Source organism: Anomaloglossus baeobatrachus, chromosome 9 (assembly GCF_048569485.1).
Source record: "Anomaloglossus baeobatrachus isolate aAnoBae1 chromosome 9, aAnoBae1.hap1, whole genome shotgun sequence".
NCBI classification, from domain to species: Eukaryota; Metazoa; Chordata; class Amphibia; order Anura; family Aromobatidae; genus Anomaloglossus; species Anomaloglossus baeobatrachus.
This window is the reverse complement of record NC_134361.1, coordinates 59,859,674-59,880,464: the sequence shown is the minus strand read 5'-3', so window position 1 is coordinate 59,880,464 and position 20,791 is coordinate 59,859,674. Positions and strand designations below refer to the sequence as shown.

At 48.1% G+C, this 20,791-nt stretch overlaps 1 protein-coding gene and 1 non-coding gene across 3 annotated transcripts in view; both read left to right on the top strand.

Annotated features, from left to right (window-relative positions):
* Positions 1–18,715, top strand: part of LOC142251182 (PABIR family member 2-like) — a 44,050-nt gene extending 25,335 nt beyond the window's left edge. The window contains exons 8-10 of one of the 2 annotated variants that reach the window (XM_075323735.1): positions 972–1,030; positions 1,498–1,591; positions 14,831–18,715. In XM_075323735.1, the coding sequence (XP_075179850.1) occupies positions 972–1,030; positions 1,498–1,591; positions 14,831–14,975 (298 nt within the window). In that variant the 3' untranslated portion in view covers positions 14,976–18,715. Of the gene's footprint in view, positions 1–968; positions 1,031–1,497; positions 1,592–14,830 lie in introns of both variants that reach the window. The other variant, XM_075323734.1, reaches the window with a different exon arrangement.
* LOC142253850 (small nucleolar RNA U109) lies at positions 1,168–1,303 on the top strand. Its single transcript, XR_012726881.1, has one exon. It is a non-coding gene; the product is annotated as a small nucleolar RNA U109 (small nucleolar RNA).
* Positions 18,716–20,791: the final 2,076 nt, after the last annotated feature.

Below are 20,791 nucleotides of genomic sequence, written 5' to 3'. Positions count from 1 at the left end.
CTTCTTTTTGTCCTCATCCAGTTCACCAATGTGAAAAGGATTTGTACTTGTTGGATCTGGTGAGAGCACTCAGACTCTACATTTCTCGCACGGCGCCCCTGCGCCGCTCGGATGCGCTCTTTGTCCTTGTCGCTGGCCAGCGTAAAAGGTCGCAGGCTTCTAAGTCAACCTTGGCTCGGTGGATCAAGGAACCAATTCTGGAAGCCTACCGTTCTTTTGGGCTTCCGGTTCCTTCAGGGCTGAAGGCCCATTCTACCAGAGCCGTGGGTGCGTCCTGGGCTTTGCGGCACCAGGCTACGGCTCAGCAGGTGTGTCAGGCGGCTACCTGGTCTAGTCTGCACACTTTCACGAAACACTATCAAGTGCATACCTACGCTTCGGCAGATGCCAGCCTAGGTAGGCGAGTCCTTCAGGCGGCAGTTGCCCACCTGTAGGAAGGGGCCGTTTTACGGCTCCTTTTACCGAGGTATTCTTTTACCCACCCAGGGACTGCTTTTGGACGTCCCAATTGTCTGGGTCTCCCAATGGAGCAACAAAGAAGAAGGGAATTTTTACTTACCGTAAATTCCTTTTCTTCTAGCTCCTATTGGGAGACCCAGCACCCGCCCCTGTTCCTTTCGGGCTGTTGTTCTTTTGTGTACACATGTTGTTCATGTTGAATTGTTCTTTTGGTTCATGGTTTCAGTTCTCCGAACATCCTTCGGATTGAATTTACCTTAGACCAATTTATAAGTATCCTCCTTCCTGCTTCTGCACCAAAATTGAGGAGCCCGTGATGCACGGGGGGGTGTATAGGCAGAGGGGAGGGGCTTTACACTTTTAAGTGTAATACTTTTGTGTGGCCTCCGGAGGCAGAAGCTATACACCCAATTGTCTGGGTCTCCCAATTGGAGCTAGAAGAAAAGGAATTTACGGTAAGTAAACAAAATTCCCTTTTCTTTTTACAAACTTTATGTTCTTTTCTCCAGCAGGAGAAGTCAGAGTCCTAATTGTATACGTCCCAGCGTCCTCGGCCCTATAAAGAGGAAAGGTATTATATTGTGTGATTGTGCAGTAGATACGATTGTGATCTTAGACTGTGTTCCCCAATGTGTGGCTTTGCTGTTAAACTACTACAACTCCCATCATCCCCCTGACAGCCACAGCTTGAAGAACACAGGACTATATGTGCATGACGGACGTTGCTCTTGTGCTCCATAGTACATCGGTGTATCCGAGTCATGCTAGAGAAAGTTGATCAGGAGTTATCAGGGCTGCCGGTCGTGAAGTGCAGACTGCGTGGTAGTATATAACTCCTACACGGCTGTCATTTGTATTATTGGGGATTTCACAATAACTCTTTACCATCTCCTTTTGCTGTAAATGTCTAATATTTCTTACCCAGGTTATATTCGCAAAAAACAAACTTGTTGCAGAAACATCAGATATGTAAAAATAGATTTTTAAATCAGTGTTTTGGTTTTTTTTTTCCCTTTTTGTCGTTCTTCCTCCATCCAGTTGAAATGGAAATAGAAAATCAACCAAAGAGACTGTTTCAAGGCACAACCACCATGCTTTCTCCTGACATCACCCATCTGTCAGACTACAGTTGGTAAGTAGGGCCATTTTTTCTTTTTTTTTTTTTTTTTTTCTTTTGCTAACCTTTTAATGGTATAGTGCTGTAGAATGGTTATAGAAATTGCACTGCTATTTATTGCTTTTAACAAGTTAAGGGGGTATTCCCATCTCCAAGATCCTATCCCAATATGTAGTAGTAATAATATTAGCAAATATCTTCAATTATATAGTATAGTTTTCCTGATTAGCGATGTCTTTTAGCTCATCTGCAGGGCGTTGCAGCTTAGGTATCCATGGTTACATCCACTCGTAGTGACAATTGCTTGAGGTTGTAAGCATGGATACCTAATCTGCAATGTCCTGCACATGAGGTAAGACACATGGCTATATCAGGAAAAATATACTGCATTTGTAATTGGGAATATTTGCTAATAATAATATATTCCTACTGGATATTGGGATAGGGTCTTGGAGATGAGAATACACCTTTTTTAATTTATCAAACTCAAAAATGCCCTAACTCTAGCGCTGACTACATGGAAGCATGGTTTTTGGGGTGTAGGGGGAACTGAGGCCCCCAGCCAAAAATAGAAGAGTGAGTGGATTCTATGCAAATGTCACCCTACAGGGCATAAGGGCTGTAAGACATAAAACTCTCCATTTATAGACTGGTATCTACTATCATGAAAGATCACCATTCCTACTTCTTCTTTTTTTTTTTTTTTTTCTCTAATGTAACTCTTGCTTTTATATATGTATATATATCTTTAAAGGGGACTCTGTCCTTGTAATCTGAGAGCAGCATCATGTAGGGACAGAGATCTTGATTCCAGTGATGTGTCACTTACCAGGCTGCTTAGTGTGGTTTTGATAAAATCACTGTTTAATCAGCAGTAGATTATCATTACAGGACTACTTGGCGTGCTAGAGGTAGTCCAGCATATTCATGAGCTCTGTATAACTGTTAGATCTGCAGCAGAGAAAACATTGGTTTTATCAAAATGACAGCAGATGGCTCAGTACATGACATTTGCTGGAATCGGGGTCTCTGTTTCTAAATCATGCTGCTCTCAGGTGGGGGAGCTAAAACCTGGTGACAGATTCCCTTTAAAGCCAATAGGAATTTCTTTGTCGCTCCATTGGGAGACCCAGACAATTGGGTGTATAGCTACTGCCTCCGGAGGCCACACAAAGTATTACACTTTAAAAAGTGTAACCCCTCCCCTCTGCCTATACACCCCCCGTGCATCACGGGCTCCTCAGTTTTTATGCTTTGTGTTGAAGGAGGCACACATTCACTCATGCTCCCATTTTAGTCAGCAGCAGCTGCTGATTATATCGGATGGAAGAAAAGAGGGCCCATAACAGGGCCCTCGGCATGCTCCCTTCTCACCCCACTGAGTCGGCGGTGTTGTTAAGGTTGAGGTACCCATTGCGGGTACAGAGGCTGGAGCCACATGCCGTTTTTCCTTCCCCATCCCTTAGGGGCTCTGGGAGAAGTGGGATCCTATCCGGTCATCCAGGCACTGGGACCGGGCTCCCTCCGCAGCCCCTGGGGGAATCTGACGGACAGGAGACTGAGTATCATCAGGGACAGGGCCCTGCATCTACAGGTACTCTGTGTCCCCTTGGGGACGGTGCATGGAGCACTTTGGCCTCAGACGCTGCAGCGACTGCGGTGTTGGTATGAGACCGGGACTACCGCGCCGACCGCGCCTGCTTGCCGGCCGCGGTTTTAACTTTAGTCCCCGGCTTTTGCGGCCTAGTGCCTTAAACTCCCGCCCCCGGGCCTGCCAGTCAGGGGTAAGGGCGGGACGGTCGGTCTGACGCCGACAGTGAGGGCTGGAGCACACTTAGCTGTCCTCCTCCCCCCTCACTAATCACTCTGGGGCACCAGTTTCCCGCACTTTTTTAGTTACGCCCACGGCTCCCTCCTCCCCTGTGAACGCCGACAGCCATGTTTCTTCAGCGCTCTATTGGGAGACCCAGACGATTGGGGTATAGCTACTGCCCTCTGGAGGCCACACAAAGCACTACATCAAAAGTGCAAGGCCCCTCCCCCTCTGGCTATACCCCCCCGTGGTATCACGGGTTCTCCAGTTTTAGCTTTGTGTGCGAAGGAGGTCAGACATCCATGCATAGCTCCACAGATTTTAGTCAGCAGTAGCTGCTGACTATTTCGGATGGAAGAAAAGAGGACACATATAGTGTCCCCAGCATGCTCCCTTCTCACCCCTGGATGGTGTTGTAAGGTTGAGGTACCTATTGCTGGTACGGAGGCTGGAGCCCACATGCTGCTTTCCTTCCACATCCCCCTGAGGGGCTCTGTGGAAGTGGGATCCTGCCGGCCTCAAAGCTCTGACGCCGGGCTCCATCCACAGACCCATTTGAACCTGTTGGATACGGAGCTGGAGTACCGTTCAGGGACATGGCCCTGCACCATTACAGGTACTCTGTGTCCCCGTACACACAGGCACAGCACACTCCAGACTTGCTGGGTGTGCTAGTGCGCCGGGGACAGTAATGGGTTACAGTCACTGCAGCTTTGCTGAGTGACTTTGTGTATTGGGAACTACCGCGCCGGACGCTCCGGGAGCGGCGGCGCGGCTGGGACTTGTAGTTCGCCGGGGACTGGGCGCCGACCGCGCTTTTACGGCGGCGGCGCTTATAAATCCAGTCCCCGGCTTCTGCGGCCTAGTGCCGCTTCGTTCCCGCCCCCTCCCTGTCACTCAGGGAAGGGGACAGGCGCTGAGCAATCAGCAGCGCCGAGGGCTGGAGCCTTTTTACATGCTCCAGCCCTCTCACTGCACACTGTCGGACGCCGGATTCCCGCTCTGCCTTGGGGGCACGCCCACGGCCCGCCCCTCCTCACAGGAGCTGGGGAAGAAGCCGGCAGCCATTACTGAAGTCGGACTTTCGACCAGGCAGGACGGTGGCGATCACACACCCGCTTATAGGCGGGCGGTAAGCGGCACACATAGTGCTGACCACAGATAACTGCAGTGTGTACATGTGTTGTTTTTAACTGCACAGGTCGCTATATGCCCGCTTGGGGAGCGACAAATTAGCAGCAGGAAAGCAGGTGTGCTAAGGCACAGGCTTTCTAGGCTGCTTGTATTGCACGACTGAGGTGTTCATTTGTGTTTATGTGTTATACATTGCACTGTACAGTCGCTAGTCTTAGCTATATTCTCCTGGAATGGCTAGACTACAGCAGCAGAAAACCAAGGGTGCTGGGGCACAGGTTTTTTTTTTTCTATGCTGCTTGTATTGCATGGGCTGCAGTGTGCATTTGTACTTGTGCTTGTATGCTATACATTGCACTGTATGGTCACTCTTCTGGGCTATATTCCCCTAGATGACCAGTCTACAGCAGCAGAAGAGCAGAGGTGCCAAGGCACAGGCTTCTATGCTGCTTGTATTGCATGTGCTGCAGTGTTCATTTGTACTTGTGCTTGTATGCTATACATTGCACTGTAGGGTCACTCTTCTGGGCTATATTCCCCTAGATGACTAGTATACAGCAGCAGAAGAGCAGGGGTGCCAGGGCACAGGCTTCTATGCTGCTTGTATTGCTTGTGCTGCAGTGGTCATTTGTACTTTATGCCTGTATGCTATACATTGCACTGTACGGTCACCATTCTTGGCTATATAATTCTAGATAGCTAGTCGGCAGCGGCAAAACAGCAACACAGATTTTCAGTGCTGTTTTTACTACATGGGATGCTGTTCATGACACCGTCCCATTGTGTGCATGCTCCCCTGTAGCACGTCGTCTGCCGGGGTCTCTAGCACTTCGTCTGCCTGGGTCTCTACTAGTTGTGGCCAAAGAAACCATCTGTCAACACTGTCCATGGACAGGGACGGAGTAGTCATAATATAGAGACTTGCAGTCCAGACAGGCCATGGGCAATCTACTTGACCAAAAGGCAGCTCTTCAGGGCTTTGATACTGACATAGCTATCGATCCGGATACACCGGGTGGTAACGCCATACGGAATGATCCTATACCGTCCATCAATGGAAGGTTGGTTCTTTCTCCCTCAGCTCCCCCAGTGGAGATAGGAGACGAACAGGAGAAGTCCCTTTTCAGTATCTCACACAGATATTGAGTATTTTTCTGGCCACGCTGACTTCAGAGAGGCAGTCCAGGAACATCACGCTTACCAGATAAGCGTCTTCTCCAAACGTTTTTTAAGGATACACGTTATCCCTTTTCCCCTGACGCGGTCTGCGCTGGACCCAGGGTCCAAAGGTGGATTCTCCAATCTCCAGGCTTGCGTCTAGAGACATAGTTGCACTGGAGATGGGGCTTCACTTAAAGATGCCAGTCACAGACAGATGGACTCTGGTTGAAATCTGTCTAGGAAGCTATCGGCGTGTCGGTTGCTCCGGCATCCACAGCCGTATAGGCAACCTAACCTTTTCAGCTGTTCTTGCGCAGCTGGCCTTGAGCACAGGGACATCTGTACCGCAGAGGCGTCCGTAACCCGCAATGCCTGCACTGCGACTTACCCTGTTAATACTGTCCTAAAAGTACAGTCGAGGTTTCGGTCCTTCCCAAGCTCCGGTAGGTCCCAATTGTCCTCGGGCAAAAGGGCTGCTAAACCTCAGACGGGCTCAGATTCCGGCCGGGCTCAATCACGCCCAAGGAAGGCAGTCGGAGGAACCGCTACCAAGGCGGTCTCCTCAGGACTCTCAGCTCTCTCTCTCTCTCCGCATCCGCGGTTGATGGCAGAACCCCCGCCTTTGGCGACATTTAGCTGCCACAGGTCTCAGACCGGTGGGTGACGGACATTGTGCTCACGTGCACAGGACAGTGTTCTATTCTCGTCCTCCGACTCCATTTCCCTGCTGCAGGCGGTGGATGCTCTAAGAGCAGAAGGAGTGGTGATCCCTGTCCCCCCTCAGGAACGAGGGCGAGGGTTTGTACTCCAATCTTTTGTGGCTCCAAAAAAGGACGGGTCCTTCCGTCCCGTTCTGGGCCTGACACTGCTCAACGAGCATGCGAACTCCAGGCGGTTCCGGATGGGATCCCTCCGATCCGTCATTACCTCAATGTCTCGAGGAGACTTCCTTCCCTCAATAGACATCAAAGATGCCTATCCCCACGTGCCAATTGCTATGGAGCACCAACGTTTTTCTACGTTTTGTGATAGGAGACGAACATCTTCAGTTCGTAGCTCTGCCATTCAGTCTGGCGACAGCCCCACGGGTGTTCACCAAGGTCATGGCAGCAGTGGTAGCAGTCTTGCACTTTCAGGGACACCCGGTGATCCCATACTTGGACGATCTACTCGTCAAAGCACCCTCCCTCGAGGCATGCCAACGCAGCCTGAATGTTACGCTGGAGACTCTCCAGACTTTCGGGTGGTTCCTCAATTTGGCAAGGTCAAATCTGTCTCCGACTCAATCACTAACGTATCTCGGCATGGAGTTTCATACTCTATCAGCAATAGTGAAGCTTCCGCTGAACAAGCAGCGTTCACTGCAGACAGAGGTGCAGTCTCTCCTTCAAGGCCAGTCGCACCCCTTAAGGCGCCTCATGCACTTCCTAAGGAAGATGGTGGCAGCCATCGAGGCAGTTCTCTTTGCGCAGTTTCATCTGCGCCAACGGCAATGGGACATTCTCCGCCAATGGGACGGGCAGTCAACCTCCCTGGACAGGGAAGTCTCCCTTTCCCAGACGGCCGAGGACTCTCTGCTATAGTGGCCATAGCCCCCATCCTGGGCACTGGTCACGACAGATACGAGTCTGTCAGGGTGGGGAGCAGTTTGTCTCCGCCACATGGCTCAGGGGACGTGGACTCAGCAGGAGTCCACCCTTCAGATCGATGTTCAAATCGGGGCAGGGTATCTTACCCTATTGACCTTCCAGAAGTGGCTAGAAAGAGAGCAGATCCGAATCCAGTCGGACATCTCCACAGCGGTGGCATGCATCAACCACCAAGAAGGGGCGCGCAGTCAGCAAGCCTTCCAGGAAGTCCGGCGAATCCTCATGTGGGTGGAGGACACAGCATCCACCATATCCGCAGTTCACATCCCGGGCGTAGAAAACTGGGAAGCAGACTTCCTCAGTCGCCAGGGTATGGACGCGGGGGAATGGTCCCTTCACTCGGACGTGTTTCAGGAAATCTGTTGCCGCTGGGGGGTGCCGGACGTCGACCTAATGGCGTCTCGGCACACCAACAAGGTCCCGGCATTTATGGCACGATCGCGCGATCACAGAGCTCTGGCGGCAGACGCCTTAGTGCAAGATTGGTCGCAGTTCCGGCTCACATATGTGTTTCCACCTCTGGCACTCTTGCCCAGAGTACTGCGCAAAAATCAGATCCGATTGCAGCCGCGTCATACTCGTCGCACCAGACTGGCCGAGGAGATCGTGGTACCCGGATCTGTGGCATATCACGGTCGGCCGACCGTGGTCACTACCAGACCGACCAGACTTACTGTCCCAGGGGCCGTTTTCTCCATCGGAATTCTGCGGCCCTGAACCTGACTGGGTGGCTTTTGTGTCCTGGATCCTAGCGTCTTCAGGATTATCCCAAGGGGTCGTTGCCACCATGAGACAGGCTAGGAAGCCCACGTCTGCTAAGATATACCACAGAACGTGGAAGATTTTCTTATTCTGGTGCTCTACTCAGGGAGTGTCTCCCTGGCCATTTGCATTGCCTACTTTTCTTTCCTTCCTACAATAGGAGTCAGAAAAGGGCTTGTCGCTCGACTCCCTCAAAGGGCAAGTCTCAGCACTATCCGTGTTTTTTCAGAAGCGTCTAGCACGTCTTTCTAAGGTGTGCACGTTCCCGCAGGGGGTTTGTCATATCGTACCCCCGTACAAGCGGCCGTTAGATCCATGGGATCTGAACAGGGTTCTAGTTGCTCTCCAGCAGCCGCCTTTCGAGCCTCTGAAGGAAGTTTCTTTTTCTCGCCTGTCACAGAAGGTGGCGTTTCTCGTTGCGATCACATCGCTTCGGCGAGTGTCTGAGCTGGCAGCTCTGTCATCCAAGGCTCCCTTCCTGGTGTTTCACCAGGACAAGGTAGTGCTGCGCCCCATTCCGGAGTTTCTCCCTAAGGTCGTATCCTCGTTTCATCTTAATCAGGATATCTCCTTACCGTCTTTTTGCACTCATCCGGTTCACCGGTATGAGAATGATTTACGTTTGCTAGATCTGGTGAGAGCACTCAGAATCTACATTTCCCGCACGGCGCCCATGCGCCGTGCCGATGCACTTTTTGTCCTTGTCGCTGGTCCGCGCAAGGGGTTGCAGGCTTCTAAAGCCACCCTGGCTCGATGGATCAAAGAACCAATTCTAGAGGCCTACCGTTCTGCGGGGCTTCCGGTTCCTTCAGGGCTAAAAGCCCACTCAACCAGAGCCGTGGGTGCGTCCTGGGCATTACGTCACCAGGCTTCGGCTCAACAGGTGTGCCAGGCAGCTACCTGGTCCAGTCTACACATTTTCACAAGCATTATCAGGTGCATACCTATGCTTCGGCGGATGCCAGCTTAGGTAGAAGAGTCCTGCAGGCGGCAGTGACACCCCCGTAGGGGAGGGCTGTTTTGCAGCTCTAACATGAGGTATTTCTTTACCCACCCAGGGACAGCTTTTGGACGTCCCAATCGTCTGGGTCTCCCAATAGAGCGCTGAAGAAGAAGGGAATTTTGTTACTTACCGTAAATTCCTTTTCTTCTAGCTCTTATTGGGAGACCCAGCACCCGCCCTGTTGTCCTTCGGGATGTTTTTTTGTTGTTTGCGGGTACACATGTTGTTCATGTTGAACGGTTTTTCAGTTCTCCGATGTTATTCGGAGTTAATTTGTTTAAACCAGTTATTGGCTTCCTCCTTCTTGCTTTGGCACTAAAACTGGAGAACCCGTGATACCACGGGGGGGTATAGCCAGAGGGGGAGGGGCCTTGCACTTTTGATGTAGTGCTTTGTGTGGCCTCCAGAGGGCAGTAGCTATACCCCAATCGTCTGGGTCTCCCAATAAGAGCTAGAAGAAAAGGAATTTACGGTAAGTAACAAAATTCCCTTCTTTAAGCACATTCTGCCGGTGGAGGACTTCTGGCTGCAGCCCTGGAAGGCCAGAGGCAGGGAATCTGGTGGCCACACACCGCTTGAGCGGTCGGTGCTGGTCCCCCTAGAGTGCCGAACTTTGTATATATATATATATATTATATTTGTATACTTTTTCTCGGTTCGGCTGTACTGTTAGCTTGTGGCTATATATCCCTCAGGGATCACTCTCCTGGGAGACAACAGCATGTCGTTCACAAGGAGCAAGGGTGCCAAGACACAGGGTTATTTTGCAACCTGTACCTCTTGTGCGGCTATGCTACCTGCAGGTTCCACCTACCCTCATTGTGAGCAATGCTCGGGCCCGGTGGCACTCGCTCAGCCGGAGCCTGGGGCACTGGTGGTACCCTCGGCCCAGGTAGAATCGCCGGCTTTCCCCGTCCAGGTGGCAGGGACAGAGTTTGCAGTTTTAGCTGAGAAACTCTGAGTCACTGTCACAATCCATGGCTCAGTCTATGGACAAATGGTCTGCTAAGATACTAGAAGCCTTGCAGTCCAGACCGGCCCTTACGCAGGCCCCGGGCACTGCGGGATTGCCCCCAGGCCCCTCTCGGTCTGCGACGAAGCGTGCTCCTGGGGTGGCCTCTAGTTATTACGTGGAGGACTCCGGCACGGACCGCAGTCCCAGACCGGCTAAGCGGGCTCGCTTAGAATCTTCCCCGACTTCATCACACTGTTCGGGGTCTCAGCTTGAGGACTCTCTAGAGGATGAGGCGGAGGTCGCAGCCCAGGACTCTGATCCTGACGTTGCTCTCAATCTTGATACACCGGAAGGGGACGCCATAGTAAATGACCTTATAGCGTCCATCAACCAGGTGCTAGATCTTTCTCCCCCAACTCCACCTATAGAGGAGTCGGCCTCACAGCAGGAGAAGCACCAGTTTAGGTTTCCCAAACGTACTCTGAATGCTTTCTTCGATCACTCTAATTTCAGAGATGCTGTCCAGAAGCACAGGGCTTTTCCGGACAAGCGCTTTACTAAACGCCTTAATGACACACGTTACCCCTTCCCCTCTGACGTAGTTAAGGGTTGGGCTCAATGTCCCAAGGTGGATCCTCCAGTCTCTAGACTGGCGGCTAGATCCGTAGTATCAGTGGCAGATGGTTCATCGCTCAAGGATGCCACTGACAGGCAAATAGAGCTCATGATGAAATCCATCTATGAAGCCATAGGTGCGTTCTTTGCCCCAGCCTTTGCAGCAGTGTGGGCACTCCAGGCTATCTCAACTTGTCGGTCTGAGATTAATGCGGTCACCCGTACCTCCGCTCCGCTCGACTAGCCGTACAGCGGTAGCATCCGCCAATTCGGTGGCAGTCAGCAGGGCCATATGGCTACGCGAATGGAAGGCAGACTCTGCTTCCAAGAAGTTCTTGACCGGTTTGCCTTTTTCTGGCGACCGATTGTTGGGCGAGCAATTGGATCCAAGGGAAAGGACTCGTCCTTACCCCAGCCAAAACCAAAGAGACCTCAGCAACGATAAATTCAAGCGAGGTTTCGGTCCTTTCGGCCCTCAGCCAGATCCCACTCCTCCTCGTCCAACAGGCCACAGAAGAGCCAGAGAAACTCTTCTGCATGTCGGTCTAAGTCATGTCCAAAGACCGCCGGAGGCACCGGCTCCAAGGCGGCCTCCTCATGACTTTCGGCCTCCCCAAACCGCATCCTCGGTCGGTGGCAGGCTCTCCCGCTTTTGCGTCGCCTGGTGGCCACATGTCCAAGACCGATGGGTGAGAGACATTCTGTCTCACGGTTACAGGATAGAGTTCAGCTCTTGTCCTCCGACTCGTTTCTTTCAGAACATCTCCGCCCCCCGAGCGAACCGTTGCACTTTTTCAGGCGGTGGACACTCTGAAGACAGAAGGAGTTGTGATCCCCGTTCCCCTTCAGGAACGTGGTCGCGATTTTTACTCCAACCTGTTCGTGGTGCCAACAAAAAAGGACGGTTCATTCCGTCCCGTTTTGGACCTCAAATTGCTCAACAGACTTTTGAGAACCAGGCGGTTTCGCATGGAATCCCTCCGCTCTGTCATCGCTTCGATGTCTCAAGGAGACTTCCTAGCATCAATCGACATCAGGGATGCCTATCTCCATGTGCCGATCGCTCCAGAGCATCAACGCTTCCTGCGTTTCGCCATTGGACGAACACCTTCAGTTGTGGCACTGCCTTTCGGCCTGGCGACAGCCCCACGGGTCTTCACCAAGGTCAAGGCATCCGTTGTGGCAGTCCTACACTCTCAGGGCCACTCGGTGATCCCGTACTTAGACGATCTCCTAGTCAAGGCACCCTCCCGGGTGGCATGTCAACACAGTCTGACCGTTGCTCTGGAGACTCTCCAGAGGTTCGGGTGGATCAGCAATTTCCCAAAGTCAAAATGGAATCCGACCCAATCACTAAATTGCCTCGGGATGGAGTTTCATACTCTCTCAGCGATAGTCAAGCTACCGCTGGACAAACAGCGTTCGCTGCAAACAGGGGTGCAATCTCTCTTTCGGGCCCAGTCACACCCCTTCATGCGCCTCATGCACTTCCTGGGGAAGATGGTGGCAGCAATGGCAGTTCCCTTTGCGCAGTTTCATCTGCGTCCACTCCAATGGGACATTCTCCGCAAATGGGACAAGAGGTCGACATCCTTAGATAGGAACGTCTCTCTCTGGCAGCCAAGACCTCTCTTCAGTGGTGGCTTCTTCCCTCTTCTCTGTCGAAGGGAAAATCTTTCCTGCCCCCATCCTGGGCTGTGGTCACGACGGACGCGAGTCTGTCAGGGTGGGGAGCGGTTGTTCTCCACCACAAGGCTCAGGGAACCTGGACTCCGACAGAGTCCTCCCTTCAGATCAATGGTCTGGAGATAAGGGCAGTGTATCTAGCCCTAAAGGCGTTCCTCTGGCAATTCTGCCCAGAGTGTTGCGCAAGATCAGGTCCGGCTGCCGCCACGCCATCCTCGTCGCTCCAGACTGGCCGAGGAGGTCGTGGTTCCCGGACCTGTGGCACCTCACGGTGGGTCAACAGTGGGCACTCCCAGGCAGACCAGACTTGCTGTCTCAAGGGCCATTTTTTCCATCTGAATTCTGCGGCCCTCAACCTGACTGTGTGGCCATTGAGTCCCGGCTCCTAGCGTCCTCAGGGTTATCTCAAGAGGTCATTACCGCTATGAGACAGGGCAGGAAACCAACGTCAGCCAAGATCTATCACAGGACTTGGAGGATCTCCTTAGCCTGGTGCCCTGATAAGGGGTTTACCCCCTGGCCGTTTGCCTTACCCACGTCTCATTCCTTCCTTCAATCCGGAAGGGACAAGGGTTTGTCTCTCGGCTCTCTCAAGGGACAAGTATCGGCGCTTTCCGTGTTTTTTCAAAAGCGTCTAGCCAGGTTTCCGCAGGTCCGCACGTTCCTGCAGGGAGTTTGCCACATAGTCCCACCTTACAAGCGGCCGCTGGAACCCTGGGATCTCAACAGGGTACTACGGGCTCTTCAGAGACCACCTTTGAGCCGCTGCGGGATGTCTCTCTATCACGTCTTTCGCAGAAGGTGGCATTTCTAGTGGCAGTTACATCACTCCAAAGAGTGTCAGAGCTTGCAGCGTTGTCATGCAAAGCCCCCTTCCTGGTATTTCACCAGGATAAGGTGGTTCTGCGTCCTGTCCCGGAATTTCTCCCTAAGGTGGTATCCCCTTTTTCATCTCAATCAGGAGATCTCCTTACCTTCTTTTTGCCCTCATCCAATTCACCAATGTGAAAATGATTTGCATTTGTTAGATCTAGTGAGAGCAATCCGGATCTACGTGTCTCGCACGGCGCCACTGCGCCGTTCTGATGTGCTCTTTGTTCTTGTCGCTGGCCAGCATAAGAGGTCGCAGGCTTCCAAGTCAACCTTGGCTCGGTGGATCAAGGAACCGATTGTTGAAGCCTACCGTTCTTCAGGGCTTCCGATTCCTTCAGGGCTGAAAGCCCATTCTACCAGAGCCGTAGGGGCGTCTTGGGCATTGAGACACTGGGCTACGGCTCAGCAGGTGTGTCAGGCGGCTACCTGGTCTAGTCTGCACACTTTCACGAAACACTATCAGGTGCATACCTATGCTTCGGCAGACGCCAGTCTAGGTAGGCGAGTCCTTCAGGCGGCGGTTCCCACCTGTAAGAGGAGGGCCGTTGTCGGCTCTTTTTATCGGGGTATTCTTTTACCCACCCAGGGACTGCTTTTGGACGTCCCAATTGTCTGGGTCTCCCAATGGAGCGACAAAGAAGAAGGGAATTTTGTTTACTTACCGTAAATTCCTTTTCATCTAGCTCCTATTGGGAGACCCAGCACCCGCCCCTGTTCCCTTCGGGCTGTTGTTCTTTTGTGTACACATGTTGTTCATGTTGAATGGTTCTTTTGGTTCATGGTTTTCAGTTCTCCGAACATCCTTCGGATTGAATTTACCTTAGACCAATTTATAAGTTTCCTCCTTCCTGCTTTTGCACCAAAACTGAGGAGCCCGTGATGCACGGGAGGGTGTATAGGCAGAGGGGAGGGGTTACACTTTTTAAAGTGTAATACTTTGTGCGGCCTCCGGAGGCAGAAGCTATACACCCAATTGTCTGGGTCTCCCAATAGGAGCTAGAAGAAAAGGAATTAACGGTAAGTAAACAAAATTCCCTTCTTTTCTCTCACCCTATGACGGCACCCTTATATTCGTAGTGCAGTCATGGGTTTGGAAAAAAAAACACATTACCGGTAAGTTATTGTGTGTGCTGGGTTTGTGTTTTTTGTTTTGTTTTGTTTTTTTTTGCAATGTCTGCAGCTAGATTTGGTCTGAATTGATCCTTGATATATGGTCCCCCTGCCTCTTTACTAATTTATGGCTGCTGGAAGCGACCAGCTTTTACCTGCCAGCATCCACGGCTCATCAAAAGAAAAGCTGTGGATGTCTCTGGGTGGGAGGTTATTCTTGGGGCACAGGTCGTTTAAGAGGCTGATGGATCATTTCACACCAATTCTATTATGACACCTGGAGCTTTTACAAAAAAGGTATATTGTCTGTATTGAGGTAAAAAAAAAAAAAAAAATATATATATATATATATATATATATATATATATATATATATATATATATATATATATATATATATATATATATATATAATAATTTATTTATTTATTTATTTGTGGGGGTGCGGAATGCAGGCTTTTATACTTATGTGTTTTGGATGTGTCTTTTGCAGCCTTTCCTCGGACCTTGACAGCAGCAGCAGTATCGGTTCGTCGTCTGACTCTGCCGCTAAGGAAGGCTGCGTGACCGACTCTCCCGCCGCCTGCTCCAACTCCTGCTCTTCCTTCATATCACTGGATGACATGTCTCCCAAGTGAGCGGCACAAGACCGGACCACCCTGTCCACAACCACCAATATTTAGAGACTATGGCGGAAAAAAAACACTCTGGTCTTCTTTTTAAAACCTGTGTCATATTGTTTGTTTTGTATGTATATTCTGCTCTGCCTCCAGCCTGATGGACTGTTACAGGACTTTTGCACCATTGTGTGGAGGGTTGTAATGTGTGTACAGAATAGTATGTTGGTTTTTTGCCTGTTTGTTTCAGGTATTTATCCAAAACCAGATTTTTGAAGTATTTTATTTCATTTTTTTTTTCCAATGTTTTTTTTTTTATTTATTATTTTGGCAAAAATTGTAAAATTGCAGACTAAGAATGTTATTTAATTTACAGTAAAGGTGGCCATCGTAACAGGTGGGAATTTTCTAGCAACCCTTGTCCTATATTCTCAAAGGGCAGTTATGCAATCCATCACCTCGCTCCCTTGTCTCACACTTTTCTTATTGATTGGGGTCTCCTATACTGAGCGGTAATACTCTGCCCCGCTGCGACTGGCAGAGTATTATCGTACAAGACCCGTGCAATAAAAATTCTGACCACTACTTAAAGACAGGCCTCATTTATCAAACTGATCTAACGGGGAAAACTGATCTCAATGCACAAAGCAACCGGTCACCGGACGGCTTTAGTTCTTTTCATAGAAAGGCAAGATGGGCTTTGGCTGCTACGGACCAGCTTTTCTTTTGTTTTGTCATTTTTATAAATGAGGCCTGGAAAACAGATGTAGAATAGCTGATATGTTGTGGAAAGGAAACTTCATTTTGCAGAAAAAGGATTTATACAGCTTTATTAGCAATGTGGAGCTATAGACTCTAAACAGAAATTAGGCAGGCTATATACCTGCATCTAATAATTAGGGAAGCCTATTTATGTAGCCCACCTCAAAAGTGAAGGAAAAAGAGGGGTGAAATCCAGTAGCTTTGACAAGTTCTTAAATTTATGGGTTTAGATATTCATGGAGGATCTCATCAAACTTAGGCCAGGTTCACATGTCTGACCAGTGGTGAACCAGTTGCCACATATTTGCCTGTGCAGCCCTTAGCTCGGGGCATAAGACCCGCCGGTCGGGCCTTGTACTACGATGCTGACTGCAATACCAAGCATTCCCCACTGACAGGGGTGGCGCTGTTTCTGTAAGAAGGCGGCCATGTTTTTTCTAATCCTGCTAGACCCTTTAAAAACCTGCTAAGGCACTTATATTCAGTCATATGTCGTGTGTAATAAAATACTCGTTACACAAGGTAAAGACAGACATATTGGATAAAGCTGTCCTATAATCAGTAGAAGCTGCTAATCTTCCCACCCCAAGTTTTTTAGTTGCGTGTTTTTTTTTTTTTGATGTAGGATTTTGCTATCTGTAGGTAACGCTGTATATAAAAGGCTAGCTCGTATGTTGCGTCTGGATTTATGACCGCTACTGTCCTGCTCGGGTACCTACAGCTTAGTGAGGCTTATGGTACAATATCATTTTGTATATGTAATTGCATATATACAGTATCAAAATCGGATACACTATTATTTTCTTCTGTCACCATTACATAGAATTTAATACAAAGTGTAATTTTGTATATTTTTTGCTTGCCATTTATATTTATAATTTTTCTGTATTTTTTTTTCCTTTTTTTTTCCTTGCAGTAAATGTTCTTTGTATGAAAGACGTCTGTAGAACTTACCTGTGTTATTTTTTCTAAGGCTGTTTTGTACATGAGAAGCGCACAATGGTAATGGATGGCCTGTACTTTTCTTCTTTGATCATCTTGCCACAATGATATATTTTTTTTTTTCTTTGTTTGGGCATAGTCTCATGGCAAATGGAAAGGGGCAATATGGTTCTTGTATATTCAATATGAATAAAGTCGGTGGAAACAAGCTCAAAGCTCTTGGATGTGGCCAAAATACGACCATTACATAGATCTGTAATATGTTGCCTCTGAGGGCTAATGATTTTTTTTGGGTGGACCCCCCCCCCCTTTTTTTTTTTTTTAATCAGTATTTATAGGCGCAAATTGTGGCCTCTGTGACCCGAGCTAATAGTAATCGTAGGCATGGCGGGAACGTGGGGATGTGGTACTGATAAAACAACGTGGCTGCTGTATGGTTGTGTGCCATGTACTACTATATTACATAGCAGTAGCCTTCATTCAAGGAAGTGCTCCTATCTGCGGATATAAAATTCCTGAGATTCTCAGCAAGAAAAGTTGGTGTGTATAATATTATTATTATTTTATTTTTGTGCCATCAATTCCATGGCGCTTTACATGTGAAAGGGGTGTACATAATAGGGACAAGTAGAATAATCATAAACGGTACAAGAACCACAGGTACAGGAGGAGAGGTCCCTGCCCGCGAGGGCTCACAGTCTGCAAGGGATAGATGAGGATAGTGTGTGTGTGTGTGTGTGTGTGTGTGTGTGTGTGTGTGTGTGTGTGTGTGTGTGTGTGTGTGTGTGTGTGTGTGTGTGTGTGTGTGTGTGTGTGTGTGTGTGTATTTTTTAAAAAAAATGTTGTTTTTTTTTCTTTTTTTTTTTCCCTCTCCCACCTAGCATCCGTCATGCAACTGCTATGTGTTTGTGTAATAGGGTTCTGTTCTGTGTTTTTTTTTGTTTTTTTTGTTTTGTTTTTTTTTTTGGGGGGTGGGGGAGGATTAAGAAAAACAACACCAAAAAAACACTCGCATGACATACAGATGCCAGGTGGGGAAAAAAAAAACGCATGACACTCCACCTTTTCTGGCTGAGAATCTCAACGATTTTTTTTTTTATTTTATTTTTATTTATAAGCACTACAAGTGGGGGAAATACTGCTATGTGAATGAGGTCATATATGCAGATTTCCCTTTTTTATGTTTTTTTTTAATTTTTTTTTTATTAAATTAAAAAGAATAAAATGGTGTGTGTGCCATGAAACTCCCTACTATAGAGGTATAGCCCAATTATCCCAGTAAGGACTAGTGGTATGGGACCAAATTCTCACTGGGCAAGCACATAAAACCCTTGTGGGGCTACAAAGTTTTGCATGAATCATTTAAACCCTTGCCCTTTCCTTTCAAGGGGAAGCTTTTTGGGACCATCATTATTTGTGGTGGTTTTATTTTTTTTATTTTTATGCTTGTTCCATCTCAGCCACAAAATAATAAAAATGTATGTGAAAATAAATATATATATATATATATATATATATATATATATATATTTTTGTGGCTCAGATGGAACAAGCAAAAAAAAAAAAAAATTAAATACCATTGCAGAAAAGTGTTTTTTTTTTTTATGCAATTTTATTTTAAATTTTTTTGTTCTTTTATCCACCTTGTCAAAAAAACAAAAAACAAAACGGGGAGTCACAAACTAGGGTCATGTAAATGAGACGTCCTAACCTTTAGTATAACTAGCCTTCGAGTAGTTGTGTGTCCAGAGTTAACCTCTGCAGTGCCTTATTGCATTATTTGTGCATTTATCTGGTGAGCCAGCTCCTCACTGGGTACACAAACCATACCGTGCCATGGTTGCGTTAATGTGCTGCTGCTTTATGAAAGCAATCGTCACTTGATCACATTAGCTTTCTGCTAGTGGTGCCAAATTTATTTATTTAAATTTTTTTTAATATATATATGTAACTTGTACCCATAATGGTGGCTGTAACATTGTGCAAGTGTATGTATGTATGTATGTATGTATGTATGTATGTGCTATTTTTCAGTGAAGGCTTGTCCTGTAAGGAGAGGGGGGGGGGGGGGGGGTTTGGGGGGTGATAATTCAGCATTGTACTGTGCATGATTGGTTTTGGAGTATACAGTGTCACAGATCCGGTCAAGCACTGACACTGCTTCGTCATCGGCTAAATGTTGTGTATTTCCAATGTTTTCATAATGCAATAGTAATGCTAATGTGTGTGAATTAAAGATATTTAAGCAAAACTTTCATGTCTATAATCTCTAGTTTCATCCAATTGGAAAGCTACGCTCATGGGAAAAGTTGACAGACAGGTCTGGTCTCCTGCCTACCCTTCATATGAAACACGCAGATGGGCTTACTGGGGGCGGACACCCAGACACAGTCTACTACATCTGGGTGTCCGCCTCCAAAAGGCGTATACTCCCGAAAATGGTGCACGACAGAGCACACAGTGACTCCATCTGCATCATTATAGTCGGTGGCCCCCATAGGCGCATACGTCTAAATCCTGTTTTGTGGGGTTTCGAACAGAAGCCCCGAGAGGACCACTGAACGGGGAGAGGAGCGCAGTGTGAAAGCGGCCTAAAACGGTAGAATATTTCTAATCCAAACTAATATTGAACAAATCTACAGAATGTCCACCCATATCCTGTCCACTGCCATTAACTTTAGAACGGCGGCAGCTATAGGCATAGAAGTGGTGTCTAGGTATAGTAAAATAGCCATGCACTACGCACTGAAACCACCTATAGCGCCACCTGGTAGAAAACAACGGAGTTAGCATTTTAGAGAGAGAGAGGGAAAAAAAGTGAATTAAAAAATTGTAGGACATCATCAATTAAATACAAATCGACACCTTGCATACAGAAATGCTATGATTAGAACATGTAAAACTCAAGGCTGCGGACGTGAAGCGGTACCTCATGGAGACCTTCCTACAAGTCATTGGGTATGGTGGCTGTGTGGAGTGGCCTCCACACTCACCTGACTTCACCCTATTGGACTCCTGCTGTTTGATGTGACCTCACAGAAAGGAGTATGCGACCCCTCCACCAACATTGCAGGACCTACGACGACGTATCACAGATGCTTGTGCAAACGTGTCACCTACCATATTGCACAGCGTGCAGCAAGATACAGTATGCTGTCCAGAATCCAGATGTGCATTGCAGCTGACGGTGGCCACTTTGAGCATCAAAGTTAAATGAGCGCCATATGCGTGACCAGCATTCAATGTTGAAGGGGGGGTGGTCATGTCATAGCATTTCTGTATGCAAGGTGTTGATTCGTATTGAATTGATGATGCCCTACAACTTTGTAATTCACTTTCTCTCTCGTTCCGTTTTCGAGATAAAAATGCTAACTCCGTTGTTTTCCACCAGATGGCGCTATAGGTGGTTTCATTGCGTAGCACATGGCTATTTTACTATACCTAGACACCACTTCTATGCTTATAGCTGCCGCCGTTCTCAAGTTAATGGCGGTGGACAGGATATGGGTGGACACACTGTATAATATGCGCAGATTAAATGATTCTATTACTTATTCGAGGATAGACTTTAAACCAAGACTTTTGGGTGATCCAGTTATTGAGAGAGATTTTTATTCTTTTCATTTCTGAACCAAACTTTGTATTTGTTCTCCCTTTCTGTATACGGAGCCTCAATACCGCTGATCTCTGCACAGATCTGTAAAATGAAAATCTCATAATCGGGAATGACTTCGCTGTTTCAGAGCCAGGAAACGTTTACCGTGACTTGAAGGCAACTCCCCCCCCCCCCCCCCCCCCCATTCGTACTTTGATGTTAAACAGATGTGGATATAAAAAGCGTCAAAGACGACATCTCGCTCCACATTTCCCGCTCCCGGCTTTGTTGGTGCACATTTGCGTTTCTTATAGATTTTTGCAGCTGATGGTATAAATGGGTCTTACTGTTTTAGGTTATGTATTACTGAGGCTTAGGAGTTGTCCAGTGCAAATACTATAGTAATGCATCTCCCTATAATATACAAGCCCTTGAGGTCTTTAGTTAGCACTTGTGCTTGTTTGATGGGGGAAAAAAAAAATATGGGTAAACCCACAAATGTACAAGGGTAATCTAGTATGTCTGCAGTGTATACAGT